At 42.5% G+C, this 15,638-nt stretch overlaps 1 protein-coding gene across 16 annotated transcripts in view; it reads left to right on the plus strand.

Moving 5' to 3' along the window:
- Positions 1 to 15,638, plus strand: part of rap1gapa (RAP1 GTPase activating protein a) — a 343,293-nt gene that overhangs the window by 97,548 nt on the left and 230,107 nt on the right. Inside the window, exon 1 of one of the 16 annotated variants that reach the window (XM_069918277.1) lies at positions 1,528 to 1,662. The exons of the other annotated variants lie outside the window; for them this stretch is intronic. Coding sequence (XP_069774378.1) covers positions 1,619 to 1,662 — 44 coding nt within the window. The 5' untranslated portion in view covers positions 1,528 to 1,618. Of the gene's footprint in view, positions 1 to 1,527; positions 1,663 to 15,638 lie in introns of those variants that run through there. 16 annotated transcript variants of the gene reach the window in all.

The raw sequence follows: 15,638 nt of genomic DNA on the forward strand, positions 1-15,638 counted from the left end.
TGGCTTTATCAAGGTAATAATGATGACCTTGACGAAGGACTCAAGCCTGAAACATTGGTTATGATCTTTATCTTTGCCACATAAAGTATGTTGTCTGATTTGTTGAGTTTCTCCAGGGAAGAATGTTACTGTAAGAATGTTCATCCTTCCCTCCCTTTTATCTTTGTTGGACATTTGAAAATCTATGATGCCTGGTCTTTGACAGATCTAAAAATGGGAATAGTTCCCTTTATCTATTCTGCCTAATCAACGCCATCTAATCTCACCCATTCTTTGCCGAGAGGAGAACCTCTTTGATTTCTTCAGCCTGAAATAAACTGGTGAATTGTCACCCACTTCAGGCAGCAGGAGGTGCTTGATATGATCAGTTTCAACATCTTAGAACAAGATTAACAAATCTATCTTTGACTACACATGGCAATGTCCCTAAGAGCTGGAGGGTAAATGGTCCCAGCCACGATGTTCCATGACCACGTTGAGGTTGTTTCTGTTCAGCATTTGGACCTCTGCATCACTGAGAAGATCTGGCCAAGATTCACAACAATATTGTTCTGCCCAGAAGATTAACAACCAACTTAAAATGGAGAGGTGTGTGGTCACCCCTTGCTCATAGTTCCATGACCCTCCCCTGCAAATAAAGGCAAGGGAAGGTCACATCATTTTCGTGACCTTGTGCATCCCTTGGGAGAGCCCAGGCTGGTGATGTCAGGTGTCTTTGTGGAACTGTTTGATCTGTAAATTAAGTATCTGGGGATCAAATCATTTAACAAAAGAGCTCATTTTGCACATGCGCATTCTGGGCATCTATATGTAAAGTGGGTCAAGAACACAGAGCATCGGTGCCCAGACTTTGCAAGGGGAACCAAAGCTGTATGGCACATAAGCTGAATTTTGTAGCCTCACTGAAAGTGGTCGCCTTTGTCTCTGTGGGGTTGCGAACGAGTGCCTGGTACAGTTAATTTGTGCAAAGCATTTTCAAAGTTCCAGTCTCTCAGGGAGCAAACAAAGGGCAGTATTCAGAATTTACTGTACATTTCCCCTCCAACAAAGCAGTCTGTGACTGATCTGGCACTTTTAAAATATGAAGTTTGCATGATATGTGATTTGAAATGAAGGGGATCACGTGCAACCTTTCTGTTAGAGTTGAAACAAAGCTGCCTCTATTTCCAATTATCTGCGATTTAATTGCCTAATTGTCATGCACATTTTCCCTCCTGATGATGAATAGACAGACTGTCCCTGATACAAAATAAATAATAAAATTGCCTTTATTTTAACAAATTGATGTGGGCGATATTATAATTGGAGAGCTTTTGCATCGTATGGAACCCAAATGATAAAATTGATCTTCAGAGTTGCAAGCTGATTTTTTTTCTTTAAACCAACAAATGATGCTGATTGTTGGCAGTTTACACTGTGAAGTTCTGCTTGATAGGAGTATGGTTGTTGCTATGAGATACAGGAAATACAGCTTTGAACTTCTCCTTTCTGCCTGAATGGCAGGAGTCGGTTCTTGAGGAAGCAGGCTGCATGGAATAAACTCCTCACTGTTGTCCTCGAGGGATTGCCCACCTTTCCCATTGTTCTGTTGCAAAGTATCTTTTCTAAGGGATAAAAGATGGAAAGAAGGAAAAGGAGCTTTACTTTTGGAGCATATGGAGGGTGAGTAACAAAACAAAATAATCAGTCACACAGAAGGAGAAGTGTTGAGGCTGGCAAAATCCTATACTGGATCATGGACACAGTTAAATTGCATGAGATGTTCATTTCAAAACTTGTCTTTATTTGTGGTTCAAGTGCTTGAGAGTTGGTTTCGATGCCCCACCAGGAGTGAACTTTATCATTTTAATTTAGAAGACTGATTGTTACACGAGTTTTGTTTTGCTCAGCATGTGAGCTATCTTATGTGTGGTACTTTAGTCTCAATGCAGGAGTTTTTAATGTCTACTGTAGGCGAAACATTCTGGAATAAATTGCTTAATGTATTTATAATGTAATTTGTGTCAGTTCATGAAATTAAACCGAAGTGTACATTTGTTTACTGAAGCAAGACACAATTATCAAAATAATTACATTCTTGCAGAGTCAGCTGGCAGCAGTTAGTCCAGTTAAATCTGGAAATGATCGGGTACCATTGGTGCAGCAGCCAGGGTCGAGAGGGAAGAAAAGAACTTACCAGAGCGAAGTTTTCTTGGATAGTAACATGTGTGTGTACGTATACACGTGAGACAATGTGGTTGCATGTGGGTTTGAGCGAGTTTGTGTGTGGAAAGGGTATGGCTGTGCTTGGAAGTGTCCCCACAGCTGAAAACTATTAATCTTGATGCAGGTTACAGAACTGAGCTTGCATAGCCTTCTGCAATTCCTAGGTCAGAGTCCAATTCATCTTTCTTATTCAATCTTTTTATTTGTTTTCTCTTTGGCTTGGCTTCGCGGACGAAGATTTATGGAGGGGGTAAATGTCCACGTCAGCTGCAGGCTCGTTTGTGGCTGACAAGTCCGATGCGGGACAGGCAGACACAGTTGCAGCGGTTGCAGGGGAAAATTGGTTGGTTGGGGTTGGGTGTTGGGTTTTTCCTCCTTTGCCTTTTGTCAGTGAGGTGGGCTCTGCGGTCTTCTTCAAAGGAGGTTTCTGCCCGCCAAACTGTGAGGCGCCAAGATGCATGGTTTGAGGCGATATCAGCCCACTGGCGGTGGTCAATGTGGCAGGCACCAAGAGATTTCTTTAGGCAGTCCTTGTACCTCTTCTTTGGTGCACCTCTGTCACGGTGGCCAGTGGAGAGCTCGCCATATAACACGATCTTGGGAAGGCGATGGTCCTCCATTCTGGAGACGTGACCCACCCAGCGCAGCTGGATCTTCAGCAGCGTGGACTCGATGCTGTCGACCTCTGCCATCTCGAGTACTTCGACGTTAGGGATGAAAGCGCTCCAATGGATGTTGAGGATGGAGCGGAGACAATGCTGGTGGAAGCGTTCTAGGAGCCGTAGGTGATGCCGGTAGAGGACCCATGATTCGGAGCTGAACAGGAGTGTGGGTATGACAACGGCTCTGTATACGCTTATCTTTGTGAGGTTTTTCAGTTGGTTGTTTTTCCAGACTCTTTTGTGTAGTCTTCCAAAGGCGCTATTTGCCTTGGCGAGTCTGTTGTCTATCTCATTGTCGATCCTTGCATCTGATGAAATGGTGCAGCCAGGATAGGTAAACTGGTTGACCTCAACAATGAAGATGCTGTTTACATCCGGTACCGCACGGATGGCAGTCTCTTCAATCTGAGGCGCCTGCAAGCTCACACCAAGACACAAGAGAAACTTGTCCGTGAACTACTCTTTGCAGATGATGCCGCTTTAGTTGCCCATTCAGAGCCAGCTCTGACGTCCTGTTTTGCGGAAACTGCCAAAATGTTTGGCCTGGAAGTCAGCCTGAAGAAAACGGAGGTCCTCCATCAGCCAGCTCCCACCATGACTACCAGCCCCCCCACATCTCCATCGGGCACACAAAACTCAAACGGTCAACCAGTTTATTTGTTTAACATATAGAAAATTCATAGGTAAATATGGCAATAATAATAAAATAAATTAATATCGAGTTACATATAAAATAACAGTGAACAAGGTAAATATGAACCCATTTTAAATGGAAAGAGAAAAAACCCATATATTCCGAAACTAAAATCAAATCTCTCCCCACGACGGCTGCTGCCTCATTAAAGAGTCCGTTACTCGTAATAATATCTATGGGGTTATGAAATAAAACCTAAAAGTAATTAATCTACAAGTTTTGAAAGTAATTAAGGAAAGGACCCCAAAGAGAAAGAAAGTTAAGATCCATTACAGAGGTAGAAAGTCGAATTCATTTGAATGCTGATAACTGTAAATACATACTTTAATTAATAATTGATATCTAGAAATCTAGCTCAGCAACGAACTTGATCAAGTTTATCTTACGCACACAATTAATTCAATCCAAACATCTTCCTTGTGCATGCAGTCAACTAATTTCAAACTGTATGTTCAGTGCTCGCTGAAATACCAGCACAGGTAGCAAGAGCAGTGAAGAAGCTGTAGGACAGGCTTGCTTTATTGGCTGGGATATAGAGTATAGAACAGGAGTCATCTTGTAGCTGTGCACACTTTGGTTAAGTCAAGTCACCTTTATTTATCATTCATATCATGCTTGCACGCTAAAGACGAGATAGCTACATTTGGAGTTGAGTGTGAAAATCTGGATGTCACATTACAGCAAGGATGTGAAAGCATTAGAGAGGGTGCAGAAGAGATTCACCACATTGTTGCCTGGATTAGAGAATATTAGCTGCAAGGAGAGGTCATGCAAACTTGGATGTTTTTCTCTGGATTGTTGGAGTCTAAAGGGAGATCTGATTGAAGTTTATAAAATAATTAGAGGCAATAGTTAGGTAAAATGTCAGAGACTTTAGCCCTATGTCAAAGTGTCAAATACTACTCTCTCTCTCTCTCTCTCTCTCTCTCTCTCTTCTCTCTCTCTTTCTCTCTCTCTCTTTCTCTCTCTCTTTCTCTCTCTCTTTCTCTCTCTCTTTCTCTCTCTCTTTCTCTCTCTCTTTCTCTCTCTCTTTCTCTCTCTCTCTTTCTCTCTCTTCTTTCTCTCTCTCTCTTTCTCTCTCTCTCTCTCTCTCTCTCTCTTTCTCTTTCTCTTTCTCTCTCTCTTTCTCTCTCTCTTTCTCTTCTCTCTTTCTCTCTCTCTTTCTCTCTCTCTTTCTCTCTCTCTTTCTCTCTCTCTTTCTCTCTCTCTTTCTCTCTCTCTCTTTCTCTCTCTCTTTCTCTCTCTCTCTTTCTCTCTCTCTCTTTCTCTCTCTCTCTTTCTCTCTCTCTCTTTCTTCTCTCTCTCTTTCTCTCTCTCTCTTTCTCTCTCTCTCTCTCTCTCTCTCTCTCTCTCTCTAGATATATATCTATCTATATAAATAAATATATCTCTAGAAGTTGGGGGGGGGGGTGGGAATACAATGCCATGGGCTGTGATGGATGCATTTTCTGCAGCAATGTTTGATAGGCACACAAGCAGGAAGGGAACGAGGAGATACAGGCATGGTTGGCTCAGATACAGTGGGCCAAAGGGCCCGTTGCTATACTGGATTGTTTTATGTCTGAACAAAATATAATAATTTCATCCACTTATCACAAAATAAAATCTAATCCAAGATTATTTAAACATAAAGCAGAACACAGCCAATACAAAATGGATCCAAATGGACACTTCAGGGAAGATCTCAGACTTCAAAGAATTAATTAAATTTAAATTTAAAATTTTAATTTAGACATACAGCACGCTAACAGGCCATTTCTGCCCACAAGTTCTTGCCGCCCAATTTACACCCATTAACCTACACCCCCGGTATGTTTTGGACAGTGGGAGGAAACAAGCCACTGGAGAAAACCCAAGCAGATATGGGAGAACATACCAATTCCTTACAGCCAGCGTTGGATTAGAGCCCCGGTCCAGTCCCCATTGCTGGCACTGTAAAGACGTTGTGCTAACTGCTATGCCAACTGTGCCACCCCTTTTTTCCACTGTTGTAATTTTATACCTTGCCTGCAAAACCTCAAGGGATCCTAAAATGGGGAGGGCAGGGTTTTGGAGGGAGTGGGGGGAATGTATTCCATTTGCATTGACACACAAAGAGGCCTTTTGGGAAGTTGGCAGGGATAAATCATGGAGAGAACAGGGTTCACAAGCAGGATTGATGCACGAGATCCAAACAGCAGAGTCCATTGGAAGATCTTGTTCATTCCATTAGCTAACTTAGATTTCAGGAAGCAGATATTTAAATTTTAAATGTAAAATGTTTAAATTTAGAGATTAGCACAGTAACTAGCCCTTCCAACCCATGAATCTGTGCTGCCCAGTTACACCCATGTGACCAATTAGCCTGCTAATCTGCACATCTTTGGGCCAGGGCTCTACCATAACACCATATAAGTCCTGCTCTGGTTTAACCTACTAAAATGCAGCACCCACATTTGTCTCAGTTAAATTCCACATGCCATTCCTTGGCTAACTTCCTCAGTTCATCAAGATCCTGTTGTCATCTCAGATAATCTCTTCACTGTCCACAATACCAGAAATTTTGGTGTCATCCTTAAATTTACCAACCATGCTAATTACATTGTCACCCAAGACATTAAACCAACTGTGTAGCAGAAAGTTACTCTAATGTTTCAAAAGATTGGTTTTCATTCCGAATTTTATCATGAACATCAGAGTATTTGGGAGGTCTCTGAGTTTCTGTTTTGTGTATTTCAGTTACAGGTGAAGTGGGCTGGAGAGGTGATCTTGTTACCTGGATCTCTAAGTTGATTATACTTAATGTGCTGGGTACGTGATCATTACGGTCAAATTAAAATTACATTGCAATATGTTCTCTGGAGGCACGTGTGCTATGAAATATTGTTAAATATGAGCCTGGTTTAAAACCCAATCTCTAGAATGAACAGAGCCAACATTAATGAGAAGGAGAAGGGGAGGGGAACCTATGGCCCAGAGATGTGGAGAGGCACCAGCAACTGCACCACTGTCCTCTCCACCCTCCCTGTAACTCCAAAACATCAACACCACACGTCATGGTTTGGGGAGGAGGAAGAGATTGAATGAAGTCCACAATTAATTTCCTCTTCAGACAGATTGAGCATAATTCTGCTGAGCCTACTCCACACCTCCGTTTACAACAGTGGTTCTCAACCTTTTGCTTTCCACTCACATCCCACTTTAAGTAATCCCTATTCCATCGGTGCTCTGTGATTAGTAAGGGATTGCTTAAGATGGGATGTGAGTGGAAAGGGAAGGTTGAGAATCACTGCTCTAGACCCAATTGTTACTGAAATATTTTGCTTGAGAAAAATTGTCATTGGCTCATTTCCTTTGGAGTTGTGAAACTGTGCACATAACGAGTCAGTTAGGTACGATTAAAACAGTGGGTTTAAAACTTTTTCTTTCCACCCACGTAGCACCTTAACCAATCCCCACTAATCCCACTAGGGATTACCTAAAGTGGTGCTTGAGTTGAGTTTGCCAACGTGGCTGAAGGGAGGAAGCTCTAGAATCAGCTACAAGTACAATGTTCACAAAATATCGAGACAGGAAGGGTTTTGATTTATAAATGCAGGACTAGCCCCGAATGTCACCTTAGTCAGCATGGATGCTAATCTGAAGGGCCTGCTGTATGTGACTCCATGACTCAAGTAGGTTATCAATGAGGAATAAGAAGAGGCCATGATACTTCATTAGGCCAATACCTGACCTGGATAATAGGTTGTACAATGCCTTTCGACTGTTCTTCAGTCTGAAGGAATAGTTAATAACTCGAACTGCATGAATATATAAATATTTTTTCAGGCACTGTGCCATTGATCTGCTTTGATAATTTTTTTACTCCTTTCTTCTTTTTAAAAGCACAGGTATACCTTAGAGTGTTGAAGTTAGGTTGACCAGTCAGAAGATGCCCATGAATATTGTGGCCTTCACCGACTCTGTTGTATTATTTCCAATGGGAACGTCTTCATACAAGATGGGTCACACTTATACTGTGAGTTCTACATCACAGGACATTGGGCTCCCTGTTGCTCCCTGTGGTGGGTTCCTCATGTTTTGGAATCTTTCTAAGGTAGGCATTAGCAAGGTCCCAAATCCATTTGAAACATACTGAATAGTGAAAGGCTGGGCAGAGTGGATGAGGAGAAGATGTTTCCAGTAGTGGGAATCTAGGACCAGAGGCCACCGTCTCAGAATAAAAGGATGTCCCTTTAGAACAGAGATGAGGAGATATTTCTTCAGCCAGAGGATGGTGAATCATTCATAAGGCAGCTGATCTTTCACCTCAGTGCTACTTTCAAGTTTATTATCATTTGACTGGACATATACGTCCAGATGAAACGTAGGGACTCATCAAAAGCCTCTGTGTCAACCTGACCTGTCTCAGCTGAGAGGGTGGAGCACACATTGCCATAAGGCTATAAGATGCAGGACCAGAATTAGGCATTGGGCCCATCGAGTCTGTACTGCCATTTAAATCATACTGATTTGTCCTCTTAACCACATTCTCCTGCTTCTCCCCACACCTCTGACACCCTCACTTATTAAGAACTTATCAACCTCCACTTTGAATCTACCCAATGACCTGGCCTCCATAGCCATCTGTAGCAACAAACTACACTGATTCAATCCCCTCTCATCTCTGTTCTATGTTGTGCTAGACATCTAACTCTCTCAAACAAAATCAAAACAAGTTGAGTGTAAAATGAGGAGTCTACTACCCCCTGTCCTCAGGGTAGGCAAAAGTATTTAACAATCTTAGAAATAATCAGTCTATTTTACAACCATTCATGGAGTCATCGGATCTCACTCGTCCACATGGACTTGCAAAACAGAATCATCACTGCTTTCCTCCCAGTTTCATGTTTTGCCACATTAGTCTCGGTGGTCCTCACAATAAACCCAGATCTCAAACTTTTCAAAACTGAAGAACGACATCTTTCCCACTTGTTGTTTTTGTCATGGAAGATTATTTGAATTCAAGTAAATATAAATTGTGCTGGCTTGTACATTTCCACTGGAATTAATTTTTGAACAAGAAACCAATCTATGTGATGTGTTTGAATGCGTGTTACTGACAGGATCCCAGGAGAACCCTTCAGTTTCAAGAGCTTGCTAATATTGCAAACAAAGAAGAGTTTAGAAGACATCACTGTTGTGGGAACAGAAAAAATAAATGGGATTAGGCCATTTGACATTGCCGTCAAAGTACATTATTGTGGCTGTTCCTCCATTTCAAAATTATCTCCCAAAACCCCTTGATGCATTGTGTCTGGACTGATTGTGTTTGTACAGAGTTCTTCTACTTGCAGTGTTAACATTGATAATAATGCTTCAGGCAAAGGCTACTGAATGTTTACTGCTTTAAGAGCTGGCCTGTTAACTGCTGAGGTTCTAGTCACATCACCATAGCACCAACATCACTGATAAAATTAGACTGGCGGTCAAACACTGCTCTCCATAAGCTAAAGGAACTCTCACTGTGGTCACACGTGTCTGACCCAGGCAAACCTTGTGGTTTTAGGGTCGAGCAATTCTGCTGTGCCTTAAAGCCTGTGTAGGGGACATTATGGGGGACGTTACCGGTTTCAAGAGAGATACATGGAATAGTACAGGAACAGGCTCTTCAGCCCGAGTCCACAAGGACTTGCAAAACAGAATCCTCACTGCTTTCCTCCCAGTTTCACGTTTTGCCACATTAGTCTCGGTGGTCCTCACAACAAACCCAGATCTCAAACTTTTCAAAACTGAAGAACGACATCTTTCCCACTTGACGTTTTTGTCATGGAAGATTATTTGATTTCGAGTAAATATAAATTGTGCTGGCTTGTACATTTCCACTGGAATTAATTTTTGAACAAAATTTTTGAACTAAATCCCTGTTGCTTGCATGATCCATATTCCTCTATTCCCTGAAGGTAAAGGTTTCCATTATTGTCATGTAATACCACATTTAGAAATGAGCCCCAAGCAAGGAATGAACTCACAACCCCTGGTTTACAAGACCAATGCTCTAACCACCCCCCCCAAGCTATCAGAGCCTCATCCACCATATCATGGAGTATCCCTGGCACCCTTCACTTTCGGTATAAAATAAAATCTTGCTCCACATATCTCCTTTAAACTTTCCCCCTTCACTTTAAATGCAAGCCCTCTCGTATTTGACATTTTTACCCTGGGGAAGAAAAGATTCTGACTGTCCACCCTATCTATATCTCTCCAAATTTGATACAACTGTCAGGTCTTCACTCAGCCTCTGACGCTCAAGAGAGAACAACTCAAATTTGTCCAAACTCTTCCCTCCGCTCAAATCCTCAAATCTAGACAACATCCTGGTAAATCTCTTCTTTCCCATTTCCAGTACCTCCACATCCTTCCTGTAATGGGGTGACCAGAAATGCGCACAATACTCCACGTGTGGCTCACCACAAGTTTTTTGAGCTGCAACATGACTTCCTTACTCACCCAGTGAAGGCAAGTACACGATCTGACTTCTTTACCACCCAGTTCTCCGTTTGACAATGCATTTTAAGTCCTGCAACTAACTATACTTTTTCCCATATATTTGACCCCCCAAAGTGCGATACCTCACATTTGTCCGGATTAAACTCCATCTGCATTTCCTCTGCCTACATCCCCCTACACTGACTACAGATCCACTCATCTTTATATCATCTGCAAAATTACTAACCCAACCATCCACTGCTGTCTGTGAGAAGTTTGCACGATCTCTCTGGGTTGGTATGGGTTTCCTCCCACATTCCAAAGGCGTATGTGATTGGTAGGTTGATTGATCACATGGGTGGTACGGGCTCATGGGTCTGAAGGACCTGTTACCATGCTGTATGTCTAAATTATAATTATAAAAATTGTAAATTATAAAATTATAAATTTACATTTTCATCAAAAAGCAAGAGTTATGGGAGTAATTGTGTCATACGTGACATTGTCATGAATTGTGAATTCCCGATTCTTTTGACAGGAGCTCTTAACTTGACAGTGGCAGTGGTTTGTGGACAGTTGCTGCGACACCAGGCCAGGGTTTTCTGTGCTTTCTGATGTGTGGACAAGTGACACCTGCAATAGCAGGCGTGAGGCATACGCTGATTTATGCACCCTTGCACATCAGTGGCCACATCATATGCCCAGGCCTAAAGCTTGATAAAACATATGTGTACAGGGTGTGTCAGTTGTATTTTGCAATCAGTATTCAGATTGATAGACTGGTGAGCATTGTATGCAGATGTTGCACGATGTGAAGGAGTTTCTGCAGGTGGAGTCGCCCCCGTTTAGGTTCTTCGGATTCCACTGGGTGCAGCTGGGAAAGTATGGCACTGCTCCTCCTTTCCCCAAGTCCTCATTTATACTTTAATCACCAAAGGTCCAAGCTGTGAGAGACCACCCGGTCACAGGGTGGCAACCTGACAATGACCCCCTTCTCCCTACCCGTTAGTCATTGCAATATCTGAGATCCTGGTGATTCATCAACAACAATGCCCTCTGGCTTTCATCTTCCCCAACTCATGAAAACATTCTCACTGAGTTCATCCTAATGAAATTCTCCAAAGTGAGGCCAGCATTTATTGACAGTCCTTCCAAGTGAAGCAACAGAATCATCACTTGTGAATCTGCAGGGGCCATCAACTGCACCCAGTTCTCCCATTGTGGTCTCCTCTGCATTGGAGAGACTGGATACAGACTGGGATATCACTTTTTTGAGCACCTTGGCTCCGTCCACCGCAATAGCCTGGATCTCCCAATGGCCACCCATTTCAATTAACTGCCCGACATCTCATGCACTACCAGAGACTGAGATCACCCACAAATTGAAAGAACAGCATCACATATGGCATTAACATCGACTTCTCTGGTGTCCATTAGCATCTCTCCCCCCCCCCCATCCCCATCTTTCCCTATGTCTCCTTTCCTGTAGCTCTGTCTCTTTTTCTCTTCCCTTTTCCCCCTTTCTCCTTTCCCTTTCCTCTCTCCTGGCCTCCTCTCCATATCCAATTATCATCTTTATCTTTTTGTCAACACTCCTTCCCCTGCTCTTTCTTTTACTCAGCCTCTCCTTGCTTTTTACTCATACCTTAGGAAGGGCTCAACTGAACTGTTGGTTATATACCAACAATGGCTGAGTTCCTCCACAGTGATGCAGACTTTCATGCTTTACACCATTTGCTGCCCATCCCTACCAGCCCCTTAAGAAGGTGGGGAATTGTAAACAGTATCTCTGTCAGTAATAATTCATGATTCACTACTTCATCCAATGCTTTGTAAAACAAAAGATGAGCAACTCTGCTTTCTTCTTGAATATACTATGCATCCGTGATCTATCACATAACAATTCAGTGGTTGAAGTCAAGGAACTGTTCGTTTACACTCAATGTCACTCATCTAATTGTAGACACTTTAATTAGCTTCTAAACTCAGTTTGTTCATTTATAACATATTCCCAGAAGCCATGTTTGTATTTTGTTAAAATGCAGGTTCTACCAAGGTCCTCATATGAAGATAACAGTAAATTGGGTCATTACTCAGTTCGAGATAATGAAAAACACCTCTGATTTCTGTTGTTCTGGGATTGATTAAGAGCTTGGCTTTTTCCACTGAACCCCGAAGGGACTCGTTTGACCTTCATCTGTCAAGTGGTTTGCACTTGCCCTTTTGATGAGTTGTAATTACCTCCATGAGAAGCTTCGAGCTGGTCCTGACCTTGCCCTAAAGCGAGAATTAATTCTGGTGGTGTCCAGCGCAGGTGGTGAGGAGATTTTCTGATTTACAAATGCTTTTTGGTCTGTGAGCTTGCAACCAGGATTAGCAAAATCAAAAACTCATAGAGAAACAGAAAAGCTGCAGCTGCTGGAGTCTTGCATAGAAAAGGGATTGCCAGAGGAACTCAGCAGGTTAGACCGTGTCCATGAGTGGAAATGGTCAGTCAACATTTCTGTCTGGACCCTTCAAGGCTAAAGGGAAGGGAGTAATATTAAGTATGTAATGGGGGAAAGAAGCTGGGAGGGGCCAAGAGATGATGGGACAGAAGATGTGGGTGGTGGAGTTAAGCAAGAGGGACAACATATGTTTCAAAAATGGAGCAACACACCAAGTGCTGGAGGAACGTGCTGGAATCAGGTAGAGACTACTGAGTGGGGGAGGGAGAGGGTTGGCATTGGAGTTAGGACAACACATTTAAAGCACCAATGATCGGGCTTGGGGTTCGAATCTCATCCTGTCTGTGTTGTCTGCATGGGTTTTCCGAGGGCTGCTGTTTCCTCCCATCTTTCAAAATGTTCCAGGGATTGTAGGTCAATTGGTGTAAATTGGGCGGTATGGACATGTGGGCCGAAATGGCCTGTTACTGTGCTATATGTCTAAATTTTAAAAAAACGTTTAATAGCGTGAAAGGGCAATGGGGTCTTTTGTGATGTTGGCTGCCTTGATGTGGTTCTAATATCGAGTGTGGCCTTGGCATTTAACATTTCATGTGACACTATGTATAAAGATGAACCATTCTGCTTTCTTCTTTGGTTTTAATTGATTCAATAGCATTGATGGGAATGCTTGTTCCACTGGCTGCTATTGCCTCTGGAGATGTCTCTGTTAATGCTGGCCATGAAATTGGACACTGAAACTGGAAACCAAAGGGAAGTTTCTCATACTGATGCTGAGTGAGATCTGGTCTCCTAGTTGAACCTTTGGTGACTACTACACCGATAAACTAGTTGGTTGCACCATATATGCCATTAGGGTACATCATGAGGTACAACACAGTGGAGCAGCCCCACAGCTCCACCAACCCATGACCAATCCTGGTTTCCAATGCTCTCTACATGGGAGTTCTGTGTTCTCCCTAGGTGCTCTACTTTCTCCCACATCCCAAAGACCTCTGTGTGGCAGTCAATGGGCCACTGTAAATTTCCCCTTGAATGGTAGAGTTTAAGGTGAGTCAGTGTGAATGTGGGAAGAGTAAATTGGGATCAATGTAAATGAGTGTTTGATGGATAGTGAACTTCAGGGCCTGCTTCGCTATGTATCTCTTTATAACTAAGTCCAATATCAAGGACTGCAATCCTGCCCATTTGATGCTAATCCAACACATAGGCGATTCAATTCACAGCAACAATTTCATTGGGAATTCTGATGAAGTGGTCTTCTGCCTGCCTTTCCCTTAGTTTCAGGTTGAGTTGCATATAACCATACACAGCACAGAGTGTGGCCTTGGCCCTACTAGTCCATGCCGGAACAAATCCCCACCCTCCTAGTCCCACTGATCAGCACTTGGTCCATACCCCTCCAATCCTCTCCCCTCCATGTAATTATCCAGTCTTTCCTTAAATGTAAATAACATCCTTGCTTCAACCACCTCTGCCGGAAGCTTATTCCACATCCCAACCACCCTTTGTGTGAAGAAATTTCCCCTCATGTTCCCCTTATAATTTTCCCCCTGCAATCTCAAACCATGGCCTCTGGTTTGAATATCCCCCACTCTTAATTGAAAAAGCCTATCCACGTTGACTCTCTCTGTCCCTTTTAAAATCTTGAACACCTCCATCAAATCCCCCATCAATCTTCTATGCTCCAGAGAAAAAAGCCCCTGGCTGCTCAACCTTTCTCTGTAACTCAAACCCTGACATCCTGTCAACATTCTCTGCACTCTCTCTATTTTGTTTATATCCTTCCTATAATTCGGTGACCAAAACTTCACACAGTATTCCAAACTTGGCCTCACCAATGCTTTGTACAATTTCATCATAACATCCCAACTCTTGAATTCAGTACTCCGATTTATGAAGGCCAACATTCCAAATGCCTTCTTCACCACTCTATCTACCTGAGTATCAACTTTGAGGGTACTATTTACCATAACTCCTAAATCCCTTTGTTGCTCTGCACTCCTCAGTTGTCTACCATTCAGTGTATATGACCTATTTAGATTTGCCTTTCCAAAATGCAACACTTCACACTTATCCATATTAAATTCCATCAGCCATTTTTCAGCCCACTCCTCTAGCTTTCCTAGATCTCATTTTAAGCTACGGTAATCTTCCTCACAGTTCACAATACCACCAATCTTTGTATCATCTGAAAACTTACTTATCCAATTTACCACCCCTACTTCCAGATCGTTAATATATATAACAAACAATAGTGGACCCAGGACCGATCCCTGAGGAACTCCACTAGTCACCGGCCTCCAATTTGACAAACAATTTTCTACCAGAACTCTCTGACACCTCCCATCCAACCATTGCTGAATCCATTTCACTACCTCCTTATTTATACCTAATGCCTCCACCTTTTTTCCTAACCTCCTGTGGGGAGCTTTGTCAAAAGCTTTACTCAAGTCTAAATAGACAACATCCACAAAGTTCTTTGGTTCATAGTTCAATCTCACTTCTCATTCTTCCAAGTTCACTGGTTGCAGGTAATTCTTATACAGTGCACAGAATTTAACATGTATAAAGTTCACTAGGCTTTGGTGCTCGAAAGGTAAATGTTTACCACTCAGGAAGGTTCTTTGAAGATTTAGATTTGTTGTTCCAGGATTTCCACAACTGAGGTACCAACATTAGTCTCCTCAATGTCTCGCTGATGAAACTTGTCCCATCAGGGTTCTCCAGATGATAACCCCTCTCTCTCTCTCTCTCTCTCTCTCTCTCTCTCTCTCTCTCTCTCTCTCTCTCTCTCTCTCTCTCTCTCTCTCTCTCTCTCTCTCTTCTGCTCCTCTCTTCTCATTAACCTTTGAGTGAGCACTTGCAGAAAGGTCAGAAGTCTCGTAAAAATGTTCAACACAGCCGACCTGACTCCAGTCCAAGACAATGGTCTATTCTTTCATGACATCATTTCAATTAGCACCTACTTGTGAAATGTGCATAGCATTCTCCATAGTTTCTGTAAAATCATTGAATATGAATTCTTCAGTATTTCAAATAAGATCTGTTTTAAAGTGCGTGTATGTATGTAACCTACTCTAATTTTACCAATTTATCTCCCAAATATATTCCAATACACTTTCCTGTTGGAAGTGTGCTGTTGTTGTGGCTAAGTTACTGGTTTGGTTATCCAGAGCCTTC

Source organism: Narcine bancroftii, chromosome 2 (genome assembly GCF_036971445.1).
Source record: "Narcine bancroftii isolate sNarBan1 chromosome 2, sNarBan1.hap1, whole genome shotgun sequence".
NCBI classification, from domain to species: Eukaryota; Metazoa; Chordata; class Chondrichthyes; order Torpediniformes; family Narcinidae; genus Narcine; species Narcine bancroftii.